The sequence below is a fragment of the Oculina patagonica genome, chromosome 12, assembly GCF_052425735.1.
Source record: "Oculina patagonica isolate OP01 chromosome 12, crgOcupat, whole genome shotgun sequence".
NCBI classification, from domain to species: Eukaryota; Metazoa; Cnidaria; class Anthozoa; order Scleractinia; family Oculinidae; genus Oculina; species Oculina patagonica.
The window spans coordinates 15,706,157-15,725,884 of record NC_135769.1 but is presented as its reverse complement, the minus strand read 5'-3'; the positions used below and the strand labels follow the sequence as shown (position 1 = coordinate 15,725,884).

Genomic DNA, 19,728 nt, shown 5'->3' with positions numbered 1-19,728 from the left:
TTCCAGGATTTCAGATAAAACTTTTTAGAGAAGCTAGAAGGAAAAAAACAAGGTTTGCTCGTGTACTGGAAATGTTTCCTCAGAGCGAAGATCCATTCCAAACTCTTACCAGCGTGCGATGGAAATTTACCGGATACTACTTGTAACAAGTATGAGCACTGGATGCAAAAGAAATTGCCAAATAAAGATAGATGGACATGAGATAGAGAAAATAGAACAGTTCTCTTACCTTGGCAGTGTGATTGATGTGCAGGGAGGTGCCGATGTAGATGTAAAAACGCGTATCGGCAAAGCTAGACAGGCATTCATAGCACTGAAACCAGTTTGGAGATCCAAAAGGATTTCCCTTAAGACCAAATTAAGACTATTCAACTCAAATGTAAAGACAGTGCTTCTCTATGGCTCCGAAAGCTGGAAAACAACACAGGACGTAGTTAAAAAGTTGAGGGTTTTTATCCACAAGTGCCTCCGTATTATATTGGGAATAAGATGGCCACAAAAAATATCCAACCTGGAAGTACGAAACATCTGTAAACAAGAGGACATCATGGTGAGCTTAACCCGCAGGAAATGGAGTTGGATTGGGCATGTATTGAGGAAGGACTCCGGCGATGTGGCTAAAGAAGGTTTATTCTGGACACCAGAGGGAAAGCGAGCACGGGGAAGGCCTAGAACAACCTGGCGAAGGTCGGCCGAGAAAGAACTTAAGTCCCTGCACCTGACCTGGAATGGGATCCGGAAGGCGGCACAAGACCGCTCCCGCTGGAGAGAGACTGTAGAGGCCTTATGCGTCCAATGGCGCGATAAGGATCGATGATGATGATGACTTGTAACAACTTAGTTGCGGTAGGTGGCAACTGCGTTGAACCTGTGAACCTGTTTATATTTTCATTTTGTAACTTCACAACAATAGTAAAGGTACTCTAAGAAGCCTGCTTCATATCCCGGGGGACTTTTTTTTTTTAACCACGGACTGGAAACTCCCGCCAAAACAAATGTGCGAGCGAACGTACGTGGGATTGGGGCGAGAAACGCGCAAGCGAGGCTTGGGGGAATACCCCAATTTCGTTCGTCAAACTTTCAGTTTCGTTTTGTGGACGAACGTTGGTACGATTTTTGTGTATTATTGCTTTGTCAGCCTTCATTATCGTCAGATTTTTGGGTATTATTGCTTTTTCAGCCTTCGTCATCGTCAGATTTGTATCAACAGACTCTGTTGACCAAGAAGGGTGAGTGTGCAATCCTCAGGAAGAGTTGGATAAGGTCAACCGGATCGCGGAAGTACGAAGGAGGAAGTTTGGCTTGACTGCAAACTCGAAGCCTTCGAGTTCACCGATGCTATGGAGCAGTTGGAACTTAATAGCTTTTTGCTTAAGATTGGCAATGAACTGGAGTCTAACGAATTTGAGGCACTTAAGTTTGTAATGAAAGGATTCGTTACATCGGCAAAATGCGAAGAAACGGTTCAAGCTTTCAAATATTTCGAGGAGATGGAGAGGTTATGTCTTCTGTCGCCCACAAACTTTTTGGTGTTGAAGAGAGCTCTTGAAGCAATTGGACGTCCTGATCTTGTCAAAAAGATAGAAGGAAAAGAAGAGTACTTTGCCACACTGTTTGGAGAAAAGATTAAAGATTACAACAATTTGGGCGCAAAAGGTTTGTCTCAAAGCGTAAAACCTTGTTTACAAGCTGTACATTGGTTGCAAAAAACACAAACTTGAGCTCTCGTGCATTAAATAACTAATAGATATTCTGTGTACTTAGACTAATGCTAGTTTTCCAACTATGGTATTAAACTTGTATCTTGTTATTTAATAATACAAAATTGAAAATATTTAAAATTAATAGCCTTCTTTTGCTTTTAATTCACAGATTGTGATATGGTTTGTGATGGCATTAAGGAAGCAGCAACACGTTTGCCCGAGTTCTTCCCACTTAGTCCCCGCAGTGGTCAAAACACTTTTGAGTGTGAGGACTTTTTATAGACCATGAAAAGATAAAAGTTATAATATTGATCATCCTTAGTTTTTTAAGGCAGGGATGGCAGAGCCAGGGGGCTGGGAGGACTTTAGCCCCCCCCCCCCCACTTTTTCCAAAGTCACTAATCAGCCCCCCCCCCCTACCCCCCAACCTGGAAAAATGTTCTGCCATCCCTGGAGGGGCTAGCCATAACTAAATAGTAAATTGTCCCCCTGGGGGGATTCCTTATATATGGCATGCCACTGCCGTTGGGTGGGATCCCACTTTTGACCTTCCAGCCCTGTGATATGGTCCAATTGTGGTCTTGGGGTCACAGAATAGGGTAAAGTCATGCAAAATTTATATCCTTTTTGCTTGCTCAAATAAGGTTGTTTTGAAATGCACAAAACTAAACAGAAGATGTTGTTAACTCTAACAGGAAAAGCATACTCTTCACTTCTGGACTGAGAAGTGGTATACAATGTAACTCTTAAGTCTGATATGGGGTAGCAAGTTTGAACTTTTTCTGGTCTGAGATAAAGTAAGGGTTCGATTCCTAGACCCCTGGCCAGCAGAGCACCCCCCTCCCCCCCCAAAAAAAAAAAAGAAAGAAGAAAAAAATTCCACGTTCTCCCCCAAGCCAGTGTATGTGCTGTTATATTGACATTTCTTGACTAATAAAACCCTATTCTATGGGGGATGAATTCTGAAAATTACACTTTTCTTTTTTAGTTTTATCAGGAGCCCAGCAACTGGAGCCTCCATACGTACTGTACCCTTGAGTCAACCCTTTCCCGTATATTTTTATTTTTAGAAACACATTTCCCGCGAAAACATTGTTCCTGTGGTCAGACCACATGCAGCGTAGCTAGGGCGACGATGTAAAAAAAAATGGCGGCCAATGTCGTACGCACATTCCCTGTCCGTTTTCCTTTATAATTTTGCTTCTTTCCTGATTTTACAGCCGAGAGAGCCTGGTTTACTCGTGAATGAATAACGGTTAAAAGTTAATTAATAAACCACTTTTTTTGTCCTTGAAAATGAAGTCAGTTTAGTCATGGCTTTGATCGGAAATATGTAATTCCTTCAGTTGCTTGTTTGAATCTTACCGATTTCTGGTTTGCACGGACTAATTATTACATGCAGTGTTAGACGTAAACAGTACTGTGAGATTTGACGCTGGATTTGTAAGATCTTTTCCCGAACGAAAGCAGAAATGATTTAATATGGGCCGAGCTGTGGCAAACGCGCGTTTGATGCGGCGACGAACACTACAAACATGATGACTTCGATGCACATTTTGACTATCCGTATGCTCCAAGATCCAAGATGATGATGCATGCTTCGAATAAAACCTCAGGAAAATGATATGTGTTTGTTTTTTCTAAAGTTGCAACTGGAATAATGGCAGAGATCGTTGAGTCGCTGTTGCAGAGGTGAGATATTGCGCATCTTACAATTTTAAAAATATACGCGTACAGGCCAACGGCCTGAATGTTACATCTTTCTTCGGTTAGAGACCGTGTGATGTGCTTATTTTTATCCCCGTACATTTCTTTCGCTTTGTATGTTTCCAAAGAGAGCTCTATGCCTGTACTATCTAAAGCCGAATGGGTCGTTTAGCCGGAACGGCTGTTTAGATTTTTATTCTAATGTCTGCTAGTGTCTTCGCCACGAAGGGTTCACAAGCTAGCGCTTGTCCGCTGAATTATTCTCACTCAGAGTTTTAAATGCCTTGTAGAATTTGATTTGCAATGTGTTGGTACAGGCCAAAGTGCGTACCTTGTTTATAAATTTATACCATTGATACATTCATTTAGTGTGAATGTTTACAACCCAGTAAAATGTATTGTTCACAACAACGATTAGAATCGATCAACCTTTTATCAAGCTGCCTTCTTATCGGAAGAATTACACGGCAAATAATATTGACCGATCTGTTGCACCTATCCATCCTCTTTTCAAAATATATTCGTAATTTCGCAGTTGCGAGATCGGTCTCGGTGCCTTTCGATTCGAATAATTGTTTTTACTTTTTTGACAGACCTGTACAAAATTCTGCAGTTTTTTAGTCATAGCATTACTTGATGTCTTCCTTCGAAGAAATACAGTTACTGAATTTAGAGGACGACAAGGAACAACATTCTGCAGTCTTTCCTTCTCGTTTCGCTATTGTTTTAGATATCACAGCTTTCGTAGCCACAGCGGAATGCGACAAATGATTGACAGAGGTGCGAAATCTCCCGCGCGAGACCCCGGGAGATTAGTTCTAAAAATAAATTAATACGGGAAAGGGTTGACTCCAAGGGTTAGTATGGGAGATGAAGGCTCCAGTTGATGGGCTCCTGGTTTTATACTCTTCTTTATATTTCCACAGTACAAGAGAAATTGAAGTTGATTAGCAGTGAGAACGGGGATGATTTCCAGCCTCAAAAAATTGTTGATGAATTGCAGGAACAAAGTGCAGTAGATGAACCAATGGCTTCAGTGAAAGTTGAGCCCAGTGAGATTAATGAGAATGGTTTGCCATTGCTGGATGCTGAAACCCCACCCAGGGGTCCACTGCACCCTGTTGACACCAAGGCTAAGGCCACGCCCTGTTCACAAGCAGACACAGCTAAACACAAGAAGCTTGAGCCTGTAGAGAATGAGTCAAATGATACTGGAAATGCTGAAGAAACAATGCTTGAATCAAAACCTGAAAAAATTAAAGAACCCAGTGACATCATAGTCCCCGATGGCAATTATCAGGAACTGGATGATGATGTTGTGACTGACGGCAGTGAGAAGGACAAAGGAAATGTGGAAGGAACAAAGAAGGGGGATAAGGAGAAATGTACAAGCAAGAAAGGTAATTTACTAGCTTTTAAGACCTGAACAGGTCATTTCAGGTTACTTTACTTTATGTATATATTTGAGTCCAGTTTCAGAAGCAGGAAGTTACTGATTTGTGTCCTGTACTGTAAAAACATACATTCCCAAAGCTTTGATTTTGAGTGGCAGTCTATACACATCTAAACAGATAGAAAAAAAAACATTAAACAAGTTAATGTGAAACACAAACAAATAGTTGAAAAGGTTTGGTTTAGTCTGATTACAAACCCTGACAGTGGCTTATCAAGTTGGTATTTAACTTCGAGTTCCCTTTTAATGCTTAAAAGCATGCAGTGTTAAAGAGCGTCACTTCTCCAGTCCCCTAGATGGGAATGATTGTCCATTGCAGGTAATCCCACAGTGGTATTGTCAGGTTATTATTGCCCTGTATCATTTATGCTCCAAGAATGCAACACGGTGACCACACCCCAGCCAGTACTCAACCCCAGACCCCTTAATCCAGAGTTCAACATGCTAACAATAAGGTCACTGTGTCTTGCACATGACAGAATAAAATTAAGATCAGGACTGTTGAAGCCCTGAATTTTTTCATGCCTCTTTTTCCTGAATTGATTAATAAGTGAGCTCACACTGAGGATCTTTGCTTAAAATTCATGACAGTAGAGACTGCCAAGATTTATAGACTGTCAAACCTGCTCTGTAATATAGGATGTAGGTTTGGTTAGCGTTCATCAATATTGATAACTAAATGTATTGAAACTTCATTGCAGAGTCAATGTGCCATGGAAGTGAAGACCATTTGGTCTTCCAGACCAAACATTTGTTTCCAGTTCATCCACCTAGCTATGAAGTCCCTACAGCTGATACACCTTTGCAGTTGAAAAGTTACAAAAAGAAAGGCTATTCTGTGGTGATCAGTAATGGGCAACTCTGTGAATGCACAAGTGAAAAGGGCATGGTCATCATGGAAAATGGAACCACGTTTTCAATAGCAATAACAAACAGCAATGATTATGGTGAGTAGACATAAAATCACCCTATAAAAATCTTATCAATCAAGCTTGTTTTGCCAAATGTAGAAATATTTTAACCTCAATTATTTTTTGTTCATTAGTGACCTTTACTTCTATCCAATGCCTCCAATCTGTTGACCCAAATGATCAAACAAGAAGTAATTAACTGCACCTTACACTTCACATACTCAAATAACAACTATATATTTTTAATATTCCAAAGAGGTTAATGTTGATCTAATATTGGTAATATTGATCTAGTGGAATATTAAATTGACAACTCTTGAAAATTTTCAGTAGTGAAATAGAGGCCCGAAGGGCTGAGAACAATTGTTTTCAAGAGCGGGCCCCCTCCTTATTCCAGGGCCTGGATGATCGGGCCCCCACTTAGCTGAAGATCTGGATCCGCTTTTGAATAAATTAAAAACATGTTTCTTGTGTTTCAGTTATGCATGCATGTAAGTCATTCAGCAACAACAAAGATCTAGAAATTGAAATTTCTAGTTTGAAAACTTTGAATCTTTAAAATACAACAACAGAATGTCACTGATGTTCTATTCTAATTTTAAAAAACACACTTGACAAAACAAATTCCCTGATTGTAACAACGTCAGGTAGTCAACAACACACACTGTTATTACCAGTCAGTTTATGTTATGTTTTGTTTTTCTTTGAAGCTGCCGAGGTGGACGTAACATTTGGCGGGAGGTACCTTGGGTTTTGGAGTATGGATGCACAGCAAGCAAATCCTCTAATTATAGAAGGTTCAGCCTGGGAGAAGGGCAAGCTAACATTCACCAGTGATTCCCCTAAATCTATACCATCATCTAAAGCCCAACATAATGAATTTGAGCCAAGTGGTAGAATTAAACTAGAATTTAAGCCTGAGGCGATGGCACTGTTTGTACAGCATGTGAGATCAGACAAAAAGCATGAAATTTTGTTGACTGATTTCAAGACAGCAACTGTTGATGACCTCAAAGAAGAGGTAAACAGAACACTGTGGGAGCGTCTGGGAATAATCTCATGTTTGATTAAAGATGGCAGAGTACTAAATGAACAAAACTCAATAAGGTATGTGGAGTCACTTTACGTCTAGAGATCTGACCATCAGTGGTAGCTGAACCTTTTTAAGTGGATCCTCAAGACTCGTTTTTTCATGGCTTCCATTTCAGGACTTTTAAAATTAAGCCAAAACCCCATAACCAGGCATCAACTAGTTCATCACTTACACCCTTAGCTTTGTGGACTATTGGCCCTTTTTAAACAGCAGTGTAAAAATGTGTGATTATTTTCTTAGATCTTACACTTTGAAAGAGGGTGACATCGTTCAAGTTCTCACCAATGAAGAACCAATGTCAATTGAGCCCCAAGGCATGGACCCGTTTACCATCAGGGTTGATCCTTGTCATGATTCCACCAAAAGCGTGATGGAGACAATTGCAGAAAAGATGAGAACACCCATGAAGAAACAGCGACTTCAGGTCAATGGAAAAGACATAACAGAGACAGATCCCTTGGCCAAGATATTTTTAAAATCAAAAAAGCCAGTTATAAAGGTTGTGACAGATATGGACATTAACATTGGTGTACACTTGCCCAGTCAGGAAGTTAAGAAGGTTTCAATAGCTTGGTTTTTAACAGTGAACGAGCTTAAGAGAGAACTCCAGATCCCAGAAACTGGTACTATATTAAAACTCAGTGACAAACAGATTTGTGGTGATGGCTCAAAACAGCTGATTGATGTAGGTGTGAAGAATGGATCTGAAATTACAGTTGTGAGTGCACAGCAGAAAGAAAACCAAGCACCAGCAACTCACAGAGGAGTTAAGTTGAGCTCTCTCAAGTAAGCGTTTACACTGTAGTTTAGGATAACTTACAACAGTTGTTCATCAACAACTATATTTGGACATAATTCAAATCTACAAGCATTCCAATGTTATCTTACATCTTATGTTAGCAATGCATGCAGGGAGGTACCGGTAGATAATGTGTTCATCGTAGGCATGCAATGTGTGCAGAGAGATAGATAATGTTTACCATCATAGGCATGCAATGTGTGCAGAGAGATAGATGTCTATCACCATAGGCCTGCAATGTGTGCAGAGAGATAGATGTCTATCACCATAGGCCTGCAATGTGTGCAGAGAGATAGATGTCTATCACCATAGGCATGCAATGTGTGCAGAGAGATAGATGTCTATCACCTGCATAGGCCTGCAATGTGTGCAGAAAGATAGATAATATCTACCATCATAGGCATGCAATGTGTGCAGAGAGATAGACAATGTCTATCATCATAGGTCTACAATGTGTGCAGAGAGATAGATAATGTCTATCATCATAGGCCTGCAATGTGTGCAGAGAGATAGATAATTTCTATCATCATAGGCCTGCAATGTGTGTAGAGAGCAAGATAATGTCTATCATCATAGGCCTGCAATGTGTGCAGAGAGATAGATAATGTCTATCATCATAGGCCTGCAATGTGTGCAGAGAGATAGATAATATCTGTCATCATAGGCCTGCAATGCATGCAGAGGCATTGTTTCATGTTTTTTGTACATACTAGAAAACCTGGCACAACACGAGGATTTGGAGGATTTGGTTACCTTGATTCTCATGCTCCAGTTTCAAACCTTCGAGGTTTTCCATCAGGTAACTGTGTTTTTAATTTTTAATCCCTAAAAAAGCTTTTAAATCCATTAACAAAGAGTCAGGATAAAGAATGGCTGAACATTTTGGATGTCAGTATACCCATAACACTAAGTCATGGATATCATGATAAAAGTGGTAGGCATCATTTCATTTTTTCATTTTGTTTTATTTTCTGAAGATAATAAAGGCCTTGCTCACCCCAAGTGTATCTGCAACTCAGGTTATGATTCCTGTCAGGGACTCCGACTTTTTCTTTGTCCCCACACAACAATGATAAACATTGCATCTTTCTCACTTTCTTTGGATGTTATTATATCAGTATAAGAAATAAATTTGCAATGCCTCTTTAAATGATACTTGACGGTCAATCACAGTTCTAATATGAACATGGTGATCAGGTGAAAATTTAGTTTTACAAGTAATTTCTACTTGTTTGTTTTCAGGGTTTCGTACTTTTCGTGGTGACCCAGAAGAACATGAAAGCTCAGATGATTTCCAGGAGGTAGTAATTCACATATAATTGCTTATTTATTTTAATCTTATATGTATTCTTTTACTGTCTTGCTTTACTCCTGTGGTTCCTTTTGCTACTTATGCTGTTTATAATTTTAACAACTCTACTTTGATGATGGTTTATTATTACTTAACTTTTTACAATACTTCTTTCGTATCAGGATGAGGTTTTATCAAACCACCTTCCACCAGGTTTAAGGGTAAGTGTTCCATTCACTTCTATCCGAAAGGTTTTATTTGTACACACTCCAACTTCTGACACCTGGACCTTAGGGTGTCTATTCAAAAGAATGTTGATCTTGCCTCCTGGCTTGTCCTAATGTCACTCAATAAACTGAATTAAATTTGTAAAATCTGCATGCTTGTGATATTAATAATTTAAAGTTCCCTTTTAAATTTCTTATATATACTGAGCTAAAAAAGTGAGCTGAGGCGTGCATTTTAAGTTTTAATGGGGGGGGGGGGCAACTCCCCCGCCCCTTCCCAGCTACCAAAAAGAAACAACACTCACTCACTGAATCCTCTTCCTGCCCTTGGGCACATAAGGCCGTAGCAACAGGAACAACATGATCCAAGCAATTGGACCAATGACAGGTTTTTTTTTTTTTTTTTTTTTTTTTTTTTTTTTAATTGCAAACACACAAAAGCACATCACTTACCAGCTGGGAGCCAGCCAGCTAACCCAGCTGGGAGCCAGCATCTCGAGAGCGAAGCTTCTGTCGCCAAATAAAAGAAACAACAATTTTTACATGTCTTCCTTGCATGTCTTATGTTATTTAAAACAACAACAATGGTTTTCTTTATTAACCTCCAGGAGGGAGCTTGTGTTCTACGAGGAGATGACTCGTTTGCTAACCAATTCCAACTGGATACCCTGGAGAGAAAATTCTCAAAGGACAAACTTAAAGTCGTTACCCTGATTATTCAGCTCTGTTCTAGAAGGTAGTAGACTGTTGGAACTTGTACACTCACTTTAGACTTTTAAAATAATTGAGTTCTTGTGTGTATTATGATTTGATCAGTAGCTAGAGCTGAGGTATCTGCTAAATTAACGGGTGATCATCTATTTTGAAGAGGTGCAAATATGGTGTGCAATACGGCATGAGATTCTGATTTCAAATAATTTCCGTACCCAACAAATCTTTATTCCTCAAATTTGATTAAAAGTATTCTTAAATTCTTTTATGGACTGTGGACATGTGAGAAATATTATTTTAAGGCAATAGATAAAATGTAGTTCGTAGCAAACATACAGGATATAAAACTTTACAATTTTATTCAGTGGCTTCTGTTTTATTCTTGCAGTGTGGGAGCTGACACCATGTTGCCATCAGGAGCTCATTACTCTGGAGCACTGGGACCCATGTCAACTCCTTACCCTCCCCCGGTGCCTGAGTAAAAACAACTATTGCCCTGAATTCCTGCGATAGCTAGCACTCTTTTATCAGTCGTGGAACATGCACTGTTTTTATCTTTAAAAAAAAACACACATACACACGAAACGTTTCTGTTCAATTGTTCACCAGACAAAGATACGCGTGACCACTATCGAGTACCCCGATCAAAATTTGCCCCTAAATGAGCTAAAAGGATATTTCTTGTTGTGGCGTTGAAGGTAAAAATTGCAAACCGGTTAGAGCAGTTTTCTTACGACTAGTATTAGAACCAGAACCCAAGCTACCACACCCTACCAAATACATCAACGGGAAGTAACGCAATGAACCAATCGGAACTCGAAGCAAAAACGTGCAAACGGCGCCAAGCGCGGGAAAACGTGCAGCCGGTTCCAAGCGCGGGAAAGCATGCAACCGGTGCCAAGCGCGGGAAACGTGCCACCGGTGCCAAGCGCGGGAAAACATGCAACCGGTGCCAAGCGCGGAAAAACGTGCAACCGGTACTAAGCGCGGGAAAATATTACGGCAAGTCACGACTGGTTTTGGTATTTCTCCTGATTGGTTGAAAAATAGATATATTTGTTGTGATTGAGGTTTCGATTATTAACCAGAACAAAACCAAGTTTTTCTCTGGATCGAAAATTTGCAAAGTTTATATTAGATTAAGAAAAGTACTGTTGTGAAAATAGGAGTAATGTGAATTGGATTCGAAAGATGACAGTAATCTGCTATCAAAGGAAAGGTAGAGGTCCAAATGTTTTTGATTAGTTATGAAAGTAAGTAAGTATTTTCAAGAATACGTAGTTCGGCAAATTTTGCCATTTCTAGAAAAATTATGCTTGATAAATTTAAACCATCAAATTCGAAAACCTCGCTAAAATAGTTTAAGTAGTTTATTTATATATTTATTTAAGCGTTAAAAATAGTACTCAAAGGTAACTTATGAACACTTTGTAGTGAAACAGCCAGTAGAGTGAATTCGTGTAACCCGTTGTTTAAATGCTAATGAGCCGCAAAATATTCTAATTTTTGTGTACAATAAAACAATACACGAGTGGTCAGAAAACCTTAAAGCAATCAGTTTAATTGTTTTACAGAAAATAAACAGTAAGTGTTTCCTCCTTCTTTGAACACATTATAAACCTAACTCCAGGGACAAGACGCACAAGGGATTTTGTAAACAACATTGCACTGGTCGTCGACCCGAGGTCGAAACTTGGGAACAGGGAACTCTTGTCGTAGTGTCTTGATTGGTTTGTTGGTTACTCGGATATCGTGACTTTTGAGAATTCTTGTAAGAGGTTCGGTAATGCCTTTGATGTAAGGAAGGACCGCGAAACTCTGGCTATTCATTGGATCAGCCCAACTGAAGAACATCCCAACCAGTTCTTCAGGTGAAGGTGTTGGGGGGTTCGAAGATTTCTTTCTTATGATATCAGCTGTGACTTTTGGTGGGTAGCCATTAGATTGTAACGCGATGCTAATGCGATCAATTTCACGGGCTAAAGTCACGATATCCGAGTAACCAACAAACCAATCAAGACACTACAACAAGAGTTCCCTGTTCCCAAGTTTCGACCTCGGGTCGACGACCAGTGCAATGTTGTTTACAAAATCCCTTGTGCGTCTTGTCCCTGGAGTTACATCGGCGAGACAAAAAGATCGTTTAGCACACGGCGAAAAGAACATATCAGGAATACTAAACAATGCGCTAAAGGCTCCAATGTAGCAAAACATGCCTGGACTCTTGATCACGCCATCGACTTTGAAAACGCGGAGATAATTGACAAGGGCAACAATCGCATTAGAAAGACACTTGAATCGTGGCACACGGCAAAAACGGTCGAGGCCGACAACAATTCGTGCCCTCTGCCAGGACAATATAACATTCTTTTAAACAAACAGTAATTTATACACTTTTAGCATTTCTTTTGACATTCTTTTACACATACTTTTATCTTTTTAATTTATGCGATTCGCTAGTCATATTCAAATTTTTAGGTCCATTTTATCACTTCATTTTTATCCGTCGAAGACAGCAGTCTGGCTGTCGAAAGCTTATAATTTTTTAAAATATTTTACCAGAGAACGCTTTTTTATCTTCTTACAATGAATCCCGGTATCGGATCCTCAATATTTTTATTATAAACCTAAATCGAAATACAGCGGACGTTTAGTTTGTTTATCAGTAGACGGCAAACAAATTTGCCAAGAGCACGTGCACAGCTATTTTCCTTCTCATTAAATCTTTTGTTTGCGAAACAAAAGTTGATTGCCATCGTGGTTTGCTATAAAGCTCCTCAAAATGAATTGCGCGCACAGAATTGTGTTACAGTCAAGTTTAATTTTTGTTTTCCTAACGCGATTTTGAATAAAAAATGTTTATCGAAAATCGCAAAACAAATCAAGGAATAACAAACATTAAGTCCTGTTATCTGTTTCGGTTTTTCTTCTTAATCCTCTGTCTCCTCTGGGAGAATAGGTTTTTTCGGTTTTTACATGTTGATAAAAGCTTGACGATTTGTCCGTAATTTTCTGTTTTCCTGTACAGCTCATTAGAATATTACACAGCACATTAGCATATGAAAAACGGGTTACACGAATTCACTCTAGTGAATGGTCTCGTACACACAATATGGAGTCTTCTGAAGAAAATATAAAAAGAACTCTAATATGAAAAATAAAACTCACTCTAGCTTGTACTGGGTCTCATGAAATTTTTTTACAACCCACACGATACTTTTTAATGATGCCCTTTCAAAGAATACTTCTGGACAATCCCCTAGTATCGTTCGCAGCCTGACACTCTTTATTTCAGACCATTTTTTAAGATTTTTTTGTTACTTTTCAACCAAACAGTTCGAAAGACCTATACTCTGTAGTGTCGATGTGTTAAATAAACAATTATAAAAGTTGCAATCTTTTTTAAAAACTATCATTTTTTAAATGAAAAAACATTTTATTGGTCTCTTTTTAACAAGACGAAGTTCGGTGGCCATGCACAAAATGTTTTGATCAAAAGTTGACGAGGGGTGGAATCGTGAAATGCAAAGAACCACGCGAGATTTGTTGGTTAAATTAGAATTTTATTTACAATTTAATGAATATTTACAGAACGGAACAAATGTACTACAAAAATATTTTGTAACTCCTGCGAACTGAGAGTTTCGTGCCAAAATATAAGATTTCGTCGGTAAAATCATAAATGCAATTAAAAGAACAATTGAATAGAAGCCAATCTTTGATACACTCTGCAAATAAATAATTCTTCAAGTCGCTACGATTTTATTTCAACGTTATTTTCTCAAATCAAGATAAATGTAGTCTGCGGAAAAAAGTTTTCGTCATAAAGCAAAAAATCGTACGAGTATGTTACAGAAATATAATACATTTTAGTGTCTATAGAATCAATATTTATAAATTACGTAAAGCAAGCTCAGTCAACGGACATTGCGTCTTAGTATTCCTGACTTTGACTGGAGTTTCCCACCTTTGAGCCGCCAGATTTTGATGCGGATTTCTTAGGAAGCAGCACAGCCTGTATGTTAGGCAGCACACCGCTGTCGGCGAAAGTCACGTGCTGCAAAAGTTGATTGAGTTCCTCGTCGTTTCGCACAGCCAGCAGCAAGTGGCGCGGGATGATACGGGACTTCTTGTTGTCTCGGGCGGCATTTCCCGCGAGTTCTAACACTTCTGCTGTGAGGTATTCCAAAACTGCGGCAAGATACACAGGTGCCCCTGCTCCAACGCGCTCTGCGTAATTTCCTGTGACAAAAATAAATATGAAAACCATTAGAAAGGTCTCTTAGAAATCCATCATCTACAATAAAAAATTCCACACTCGCTGGACACCAAAAAGCTGACGAGCTAGTCACCGAGATAAAAAGAAATAAAGGCCGAAAGTGTGCATATTTACTACAAGCAAACTTCGAATTTACTGAAACATCGACAGTTTCCATGTTGCATTTTATAAACCTTGTATAAATGAAACTAGCATCAAACTTGTTCGACGAGTGGCCTCGTGCTAAATAACGCACTCTTTCTTTGCTTTCAACGTTAAGAAATATTACACAAACCTTTTCGAAGAAAGCGGTGAATTCTTCCTACAGGAAACTGCAAACCAGCACGGGAAGACCTGGTTTTGCTTGTACTTTTTCCACCTTTGGCTGCTTTACCGCGTCCAGACATCTTGATTAAACTTGATTCAGAGCGATTCTTTCTGTAAAACGTGGTGTCTGCTTTACACGACTTTGAAGAGTGTATGCAAATCTATCCAAATGCAGGGCGTCTTTATAGCTATCACGTTCGCCCGTGCAATGATTTAGCACCAGTTGATTGGTTTAAACTTCTCCGTGTGGAATAAATCAACACGGACTTTACGCAGTTACACGAAGGTTGCTATGGTTGCTATAATTCGAAAAATTTCACTGATTTTTCACAAGTGCATAAAACAAAACAGCTAAAATTGTGGATTTCATGAATTGAAGTCCAGAACTTTTCAGCTTTCCGATGCGCCCTTATTTCTCGTGTCCAGGAAATCTACAGCAACCGTAAACCTCAGCTCAGCACAATCTTTTACCTGGCATTTTTTTACAAGGCAGTATTTTACATTTCAGACTATAAAATATGCTTCAAAAATCAATTTTTATCGAAATTATTTCATGTCGGATACTTACACAAATACTGCCTTTGTCACCATTGAAAAAAGAAAACTGGTTTGTTCCGTTGATTATCAAAGGACTGAACTAATTAATATATACGAAAGCTCCTGATCATTCGTAAAGAGTCTCCCCAAAGACTCAAAACCAAGAAATGACACTACAATTCAAAAACTAAAAAAAAAAATTCGCACAGACATTTGCCAACGTTTTTGGAAAGGCCGGTGCGCAATAACCCATTCTAATTGATGAAAGCGAAAAAATGTTGTTGACTACGCAGTTAATCGAAATGATACAAGCTAAAGGAAGGAAAAGTACACCCAGTTCTCAGAAAGAAATGTGAGTTTTAGAGTATTCACTTTAGATTTGATGTGTTTAAAACTTTTTTTTCTGTTAGGGAAGTAAGGATGTTGACCTTTTACCGGATTCACTTGTCGTATTCCTTATCTTCTTTCCTATGAATAAATTTTCACATTTTCTTGCTTCCCGATCATTTAACTACCACTTCCATTCGTACGAAGTTGTTTTGCTTCCGGAGTTTTTCATTTTATTTCTTTAAATAAATTTCTTTTGGGAACATACATGTATGCCCGCGCAACAGTAGAAAAAAGCTTACCTCGTTTTAAGTCCTTTTTCCCAGTTAGAACTGAATTTTTTTTTTTCGCGAAAAGATGTTCCACAGTAGTTTATTGCGGTTTTCAGTGAAATGCGAACTCTGAAATTCAAAATCCAACTAATGATTGCGTTTTTCGCTGCTGTCAATCATAATTATGGCGACAGCCAGCGAACCATGAAAAACAGAAACAAACAAAATGGATCGAAATCTACCAATCACAGTCGAGAGACGTGACCTTTTGACCCAGGTGAAGTGAGCGTCTGTTTCCCGAGAGGTCCGCAAAGATGATTGACGGCAGCGAAAAGCGTAAACCGTTGGTTGAGGATTAAATTTCAGAGTTCGCATTTCACTGAAAAGCGCAATAACAAGGTCATTTAGGGCAGTACCCCGAGAAGCTATCAATGCCTTTTCCTTCCAGTTTAATGAGAATGTTGTAACCTTATGATGAGCGAAGACGGTGCTGTCAAAAAACCGGGAACTTGAAAAACTTTTGCCGTTAGGTCGCACGCACAGCGTCACAATCAGGTTATTCGTCATAAAGGAACATGGAATGTTGCGCGCGCATCTTAGATCCATACGGAAAAATGCCGGAAAAAATGCCGCGCCTTTTGGCATTAGACTAAAATCTCAGAGCTACTGACAATGAGGCATATGTAGTCGGTGCCACTAATGGAAATGATTCTCGCGAAAATCGCTTGTATGTACAACGTTACATAAAGAAAGCTCGTGTTTCCTCGTGTGTTAAAATGGTCTTATTGCGCCTGGAGTAAAAGTGACGACACAAACAGAATGTTGACCAACTATAAAAGTGCAGAGGAGGAGGATAGGCGGGGACGCTATTTTCCTGGTTTATTCATTAATATTTTCGAGGGGGTCTGCATTGCAGCAAATCAAAAATCTTAATTTATATCTACAACAGTATTTATTTTCAACTGCCTTGATGCTACTTTCATTGAAAGTAGCCGGTATGGATACTCGTTAGAAAAGGATATAACAGGCGAGGTGAGACCCTTACCTCACCACCGTGAGAACGTGCTACAAATATCCTCCATATGTACACTGTGTTTGTGCTAGTGCCTTAGAGCACACTCCATCAGACTTGACAAATTAAGAGATGAATCAAGAGTGGCATGGGGTAGTTGGAGGGTGAAGATTGATATAATGAAAGTGATGCACTATCTGCTAAGTCTTGTCCTCCTTGACTAAATGTATCTGTAGACATTGGAAGTTCGTACACGTAACGAAAATAACGGTATTCTGGATATTGCTAAGAACTTTGGTATTCAGGGGGTGGGCCATGTAATTTCAACTCTCAATCAGGGATGGATGGAAAACTCAGTTCTGAACTAAGAGGAAAGAGTGGGTTATATAAATTAAATTAGTAAATAATAAGCAATTATTGGATGAGGCATAGTTCTTCATATCATACGAAAGCCAAATCCAATAATTGTTTTATTATTCATTCAAAATATTTCCAAGAGCTCTAAAAACACAAAATGAGTTAAAGTGGCTACTAACTTTGGCGTAGAATTTTCGCTAACAGTGGCCAATTCCTCCGGTGTCGCTGGTTTTTTGATGTTTTTCTCCTGAGGATAAGCTTTAAAAATCAAGTGACTTCCCTTCGAATCTTTTTTGATGTTTTTGCTATCTTTATCATCTAATATTTTGGGCATTTTTTCTTCGCAATGTTGAATTTTAGCGACCATTTTCGCCTTCGGCTGAGCTCTGTTGTTGCGCTATTGGACGATTGACGTCAATCGTCCAATAATTATTACGTCATTCGTCCAATAAAAGAAGCGTCTTCCAAATTTGGTCGGTGCTAGCCGGTTAATTGGAATTAGCCGGGGATTGAAAGCCAATCAGAAACGAAGACATATTTTGAGTGAATAATAATCCCCTTTAGGCTGCGGGTATAATACCAGAGGCTGTAAAATTGCCCGAAAAATGGTGATTTGATTGAAAGTTAGACCTAAAAGGTGACTTTGCTTGTTTTTATTGCACTCCTCTATAAGATTGGGCAACGGATATCAATTTTCATATCACGTGATACCCGTCGTACGACCTTGTACCACGTGATGTGTTTTGTCCAATGAAAGCATGGAAATTAATCAGTGGGTTAAAATGATCTATATCCTTTCCCCTCTTCTTTTACGGCAACCCAAGGCAATTATAGAAGCGGAAATAGGCAGAGATAAGTACAGATTTCTACAGTTGTTCAATAGCCACATTTATTTGTGGAGACCTATGTATCATACATTGGATATCAAATAAACATTAAATATCTACATATCTTATATATCATTTGGAATAGCCCCTCCCCTCTCTGTTCAAAGACCCCCTCCCTTACACCCTTATCCCCCCTGGCCCAACGGCTTCGAAAACAAATTAGCCCCAGCGGGCTTATTACAGTTTTCACCGAGTTGCTGGTAAGTCCAGCCTTAAGGCGCGTTCTGTCGTGTAACCTTGCGAGTCTGCAATACTTCACTGAACTGACCTTCTAAGCAACAGAACGCTACAATGCCAGAATATCATGCACCTGAGGGAAAGTTGAATCCTCTCTGACCATTCATGCGACGAGCTACAAGTTGTTGCTTCACATGTTTTTGCCAAGTGATTTTTCTAGAAGCTCAAAATCATATCGAGATGATAGGAACCCCACTAACAATGATTTTATTTAGTAGAACAGTACACGGAAAATAACAAGAGCCCACAATGAAGTGAAGATGACAAACAATATTGAGGCTAGAAATGGATTACTCTACGTCCTCTTTTCTTTCGATTCATGCCCGACCCGACAACAGATGTTTAAAGCGAGCGGGTTTTCTAATAGAATGCGCTGCGCGTTGCCAGTTGGAATTTGCCTCTCAATCGATCAGCCTCCAGTTGTCTGAAGTACGCTGAGTCCTCGTCACGCTGAAGGTTTTCTTGGAAGTCGTGCACGTCACGCTCCAGCTTCTGACGTAACTCCCCTCTCATCTGCCGCACCACCTGTAAAACATCAAGATCAGCATGCAAAGCAACTACAAACGAACCTTTCACAAAGGTAAAGGTGAAGACTGAATTTAAGCCTTGTGGCCCATCAAGCCCGCACCTATCTCATGTTAAATGGGTAGGAGTGTTTCTACTACTTCCTGGCTTGCATGCAAGTTCATTACAGGGTTAAGTCTCACTTCCCAGAATTTCATTTACTGCTACCTATTAAAACACCTGGGCGAAGAGAGACACTGTGAGAGTAAAGTATTAACGACTCCAGCCAGGGCTCAAACCCAGACCTCTCGATCAGGAGGCCAGCGCATTAAACATTAGGCCATCGCACCTCACACAGTTTACAAAAGAGCGAGAGGGTGCCTTGATTCAGTTTAAAAGCAGTGTTCACGCTACGACAGTGGCATATTTTAACCTCCAAATGACAAACGCACACACCAGCAATACAGTAAAATTATACTGGCTGTACACCTTCATTTCAAGTATTAGGTAAGGTCATAACTGATCTAGTCGGACTGATAACTCACCTTTTCCTGGGCTTTTTCACGCACTTCCATCTCAAACCTCTCACGAGCGATGCCTTCCGCCAACATGGCGAACTGGTCACGAAAGTAGCCGGTATGGATACTCGTTAGAAAAAGGATATAACAGGCGAGGTGAGACCCTTACCTCACCACCGTGAGAACGTGCTACAAGTATCCTTCATATGTACACTGTGTTTGTGCTAGTGCCTTAGAGCACACTCCATCAGACTTGACAAATTAAGAGGTGAATCAAGAGTGGCATGGGGTAGTTGGAGGGTGAAGATTGATATAATGAAAGTGATGCACTATCTGCTAAGTCTTGTCCTCCTTGACTAAATGTATCTGTAGACATTGGAAGTTCGTACACGTAACGAAAATAACGGTATTCTGGATATTGCTAAGAACTTTGGTATTCAGGGGGTGGGCCATGTAATTTCAACTCTCAATCAGGGATGGATGGAAAACTCAGTTCTGAACTAAGAGGAAAGAGTGGGTTATATAAATTAAATTAGTAAATAATAAGCAATTATTGGATGAGGCATAGTTCTTCATATCATACGAAAGCCAAATTCA

At 39.5% G+C, this 19,728-nt stretch overlaps 3 protein-coding genes across 6 annotated transcripts; 1 reads left to right on the top strand and 2 right to left on the bottom strand.

The window, feature by feature from the left end:
* Positions 1–844: 844 nt before the first annotated feature.
* Positions 845–10,442, top strand: LOC144633138 (uncharacterized). 2 transcript variants are annotated; one of them, XM_078491935.1, is made up of 11 exons: positions 845–1,656; positions 1,873–1,968; positions 4,337–4,810; positions 5,625–5,810; positions 6,485–6,881; positions 7,108–7,653; positions 8,380–8,465; positions 8,909–8,967; positions 9,140–9,178; positions 9,793–9,920; positions 10,284–10,442. In XM_078491935.1, the coding sequence occupies exons 1-11, from the start codon at positions 1,341–1,343 to the stop codon at positions 10,375–10,377; spliced, it is 2,421 nt and encodes an 806-aa protein (XP_078348061.1). In that variant the 5' UTR covers positions 845–1,340; the 3' UTR covers positions 10,378–10,442. The 2 variants fall into 2 exon arrangements, with proteins under 2 accessions (XP_078348061.1, XP_078348060.1); XM_078491934.1 differs by having other exon boundaries at positions 5,565–5,810.
* Positions 10,443–13,374: 2,932 nt separating this feature from the next.
* Positions 13,375–16,144, bottom strand: LOC144633139 (histone H2A, embryonic-like). Of its 3 annotated transcripts, XM_078491936.1 has the most exons (4): positions 16,011–16,144; positions 15,647–15,719; positions 14,449–14,591; positions 13,375–14,137 (listed from the first exon to the last, which is right to left on the bottom strand). In XM_078491936.1, exons 1-4 carry the CDS (start codon positions 16,018–16,020, stop codon positions 13,830–13,832), a joined length of 534 nt encoding a protein of 177 aa, XP_078348062.1. In that variant the 5' UTR covers positions 16,021–16,144; the 3' UTR covers positions 13,375–13,829. The 3 variants fall into 3 exon arrangements, with proteins under 3 accessions (XP_078348062.1, XP_078348063.1, XP_078348064.1); XM_078491937.1 differs by lacking the exon at positions 16,011–16,144 and having other exon boundaries at positions 13,377–14,137; positions 14,449–14,779; XM_078491938.1 differs by lacking the exon at positions 16,011–16,144 and having other exon boundaries at positions 13,377–14,137; positions 14,449–14,951; positions 15,647–15,691.
* A 2,250-nt stretch (positions 16,145–18,394) lies between these two features.
* LOC144633752 (centrosomal protein of 95 kDa-like) lies at positions 18,395–19,236 on the bottom strand. Its single transcript, XM_078492617.1, has 2 exons — positions 19,159–19,236; positions 18,395–18,634 (listed from the first exon to the last, which is right to left on the bottom strand). The coding sequence occupies exons 1-2, from the start codon at positions 19,222–19,224 to the stop codon at positions 18,470–18,472; spliced, it is 231 nt and encodes a 76-aa protein (XP_078348743.1). The 5' UTR covers positions 19,225–19,236; the 3' UTR covers positions 18,395–18,469.
* Positions 19,237–19,728: the final 492 nt, after the last annotated feature.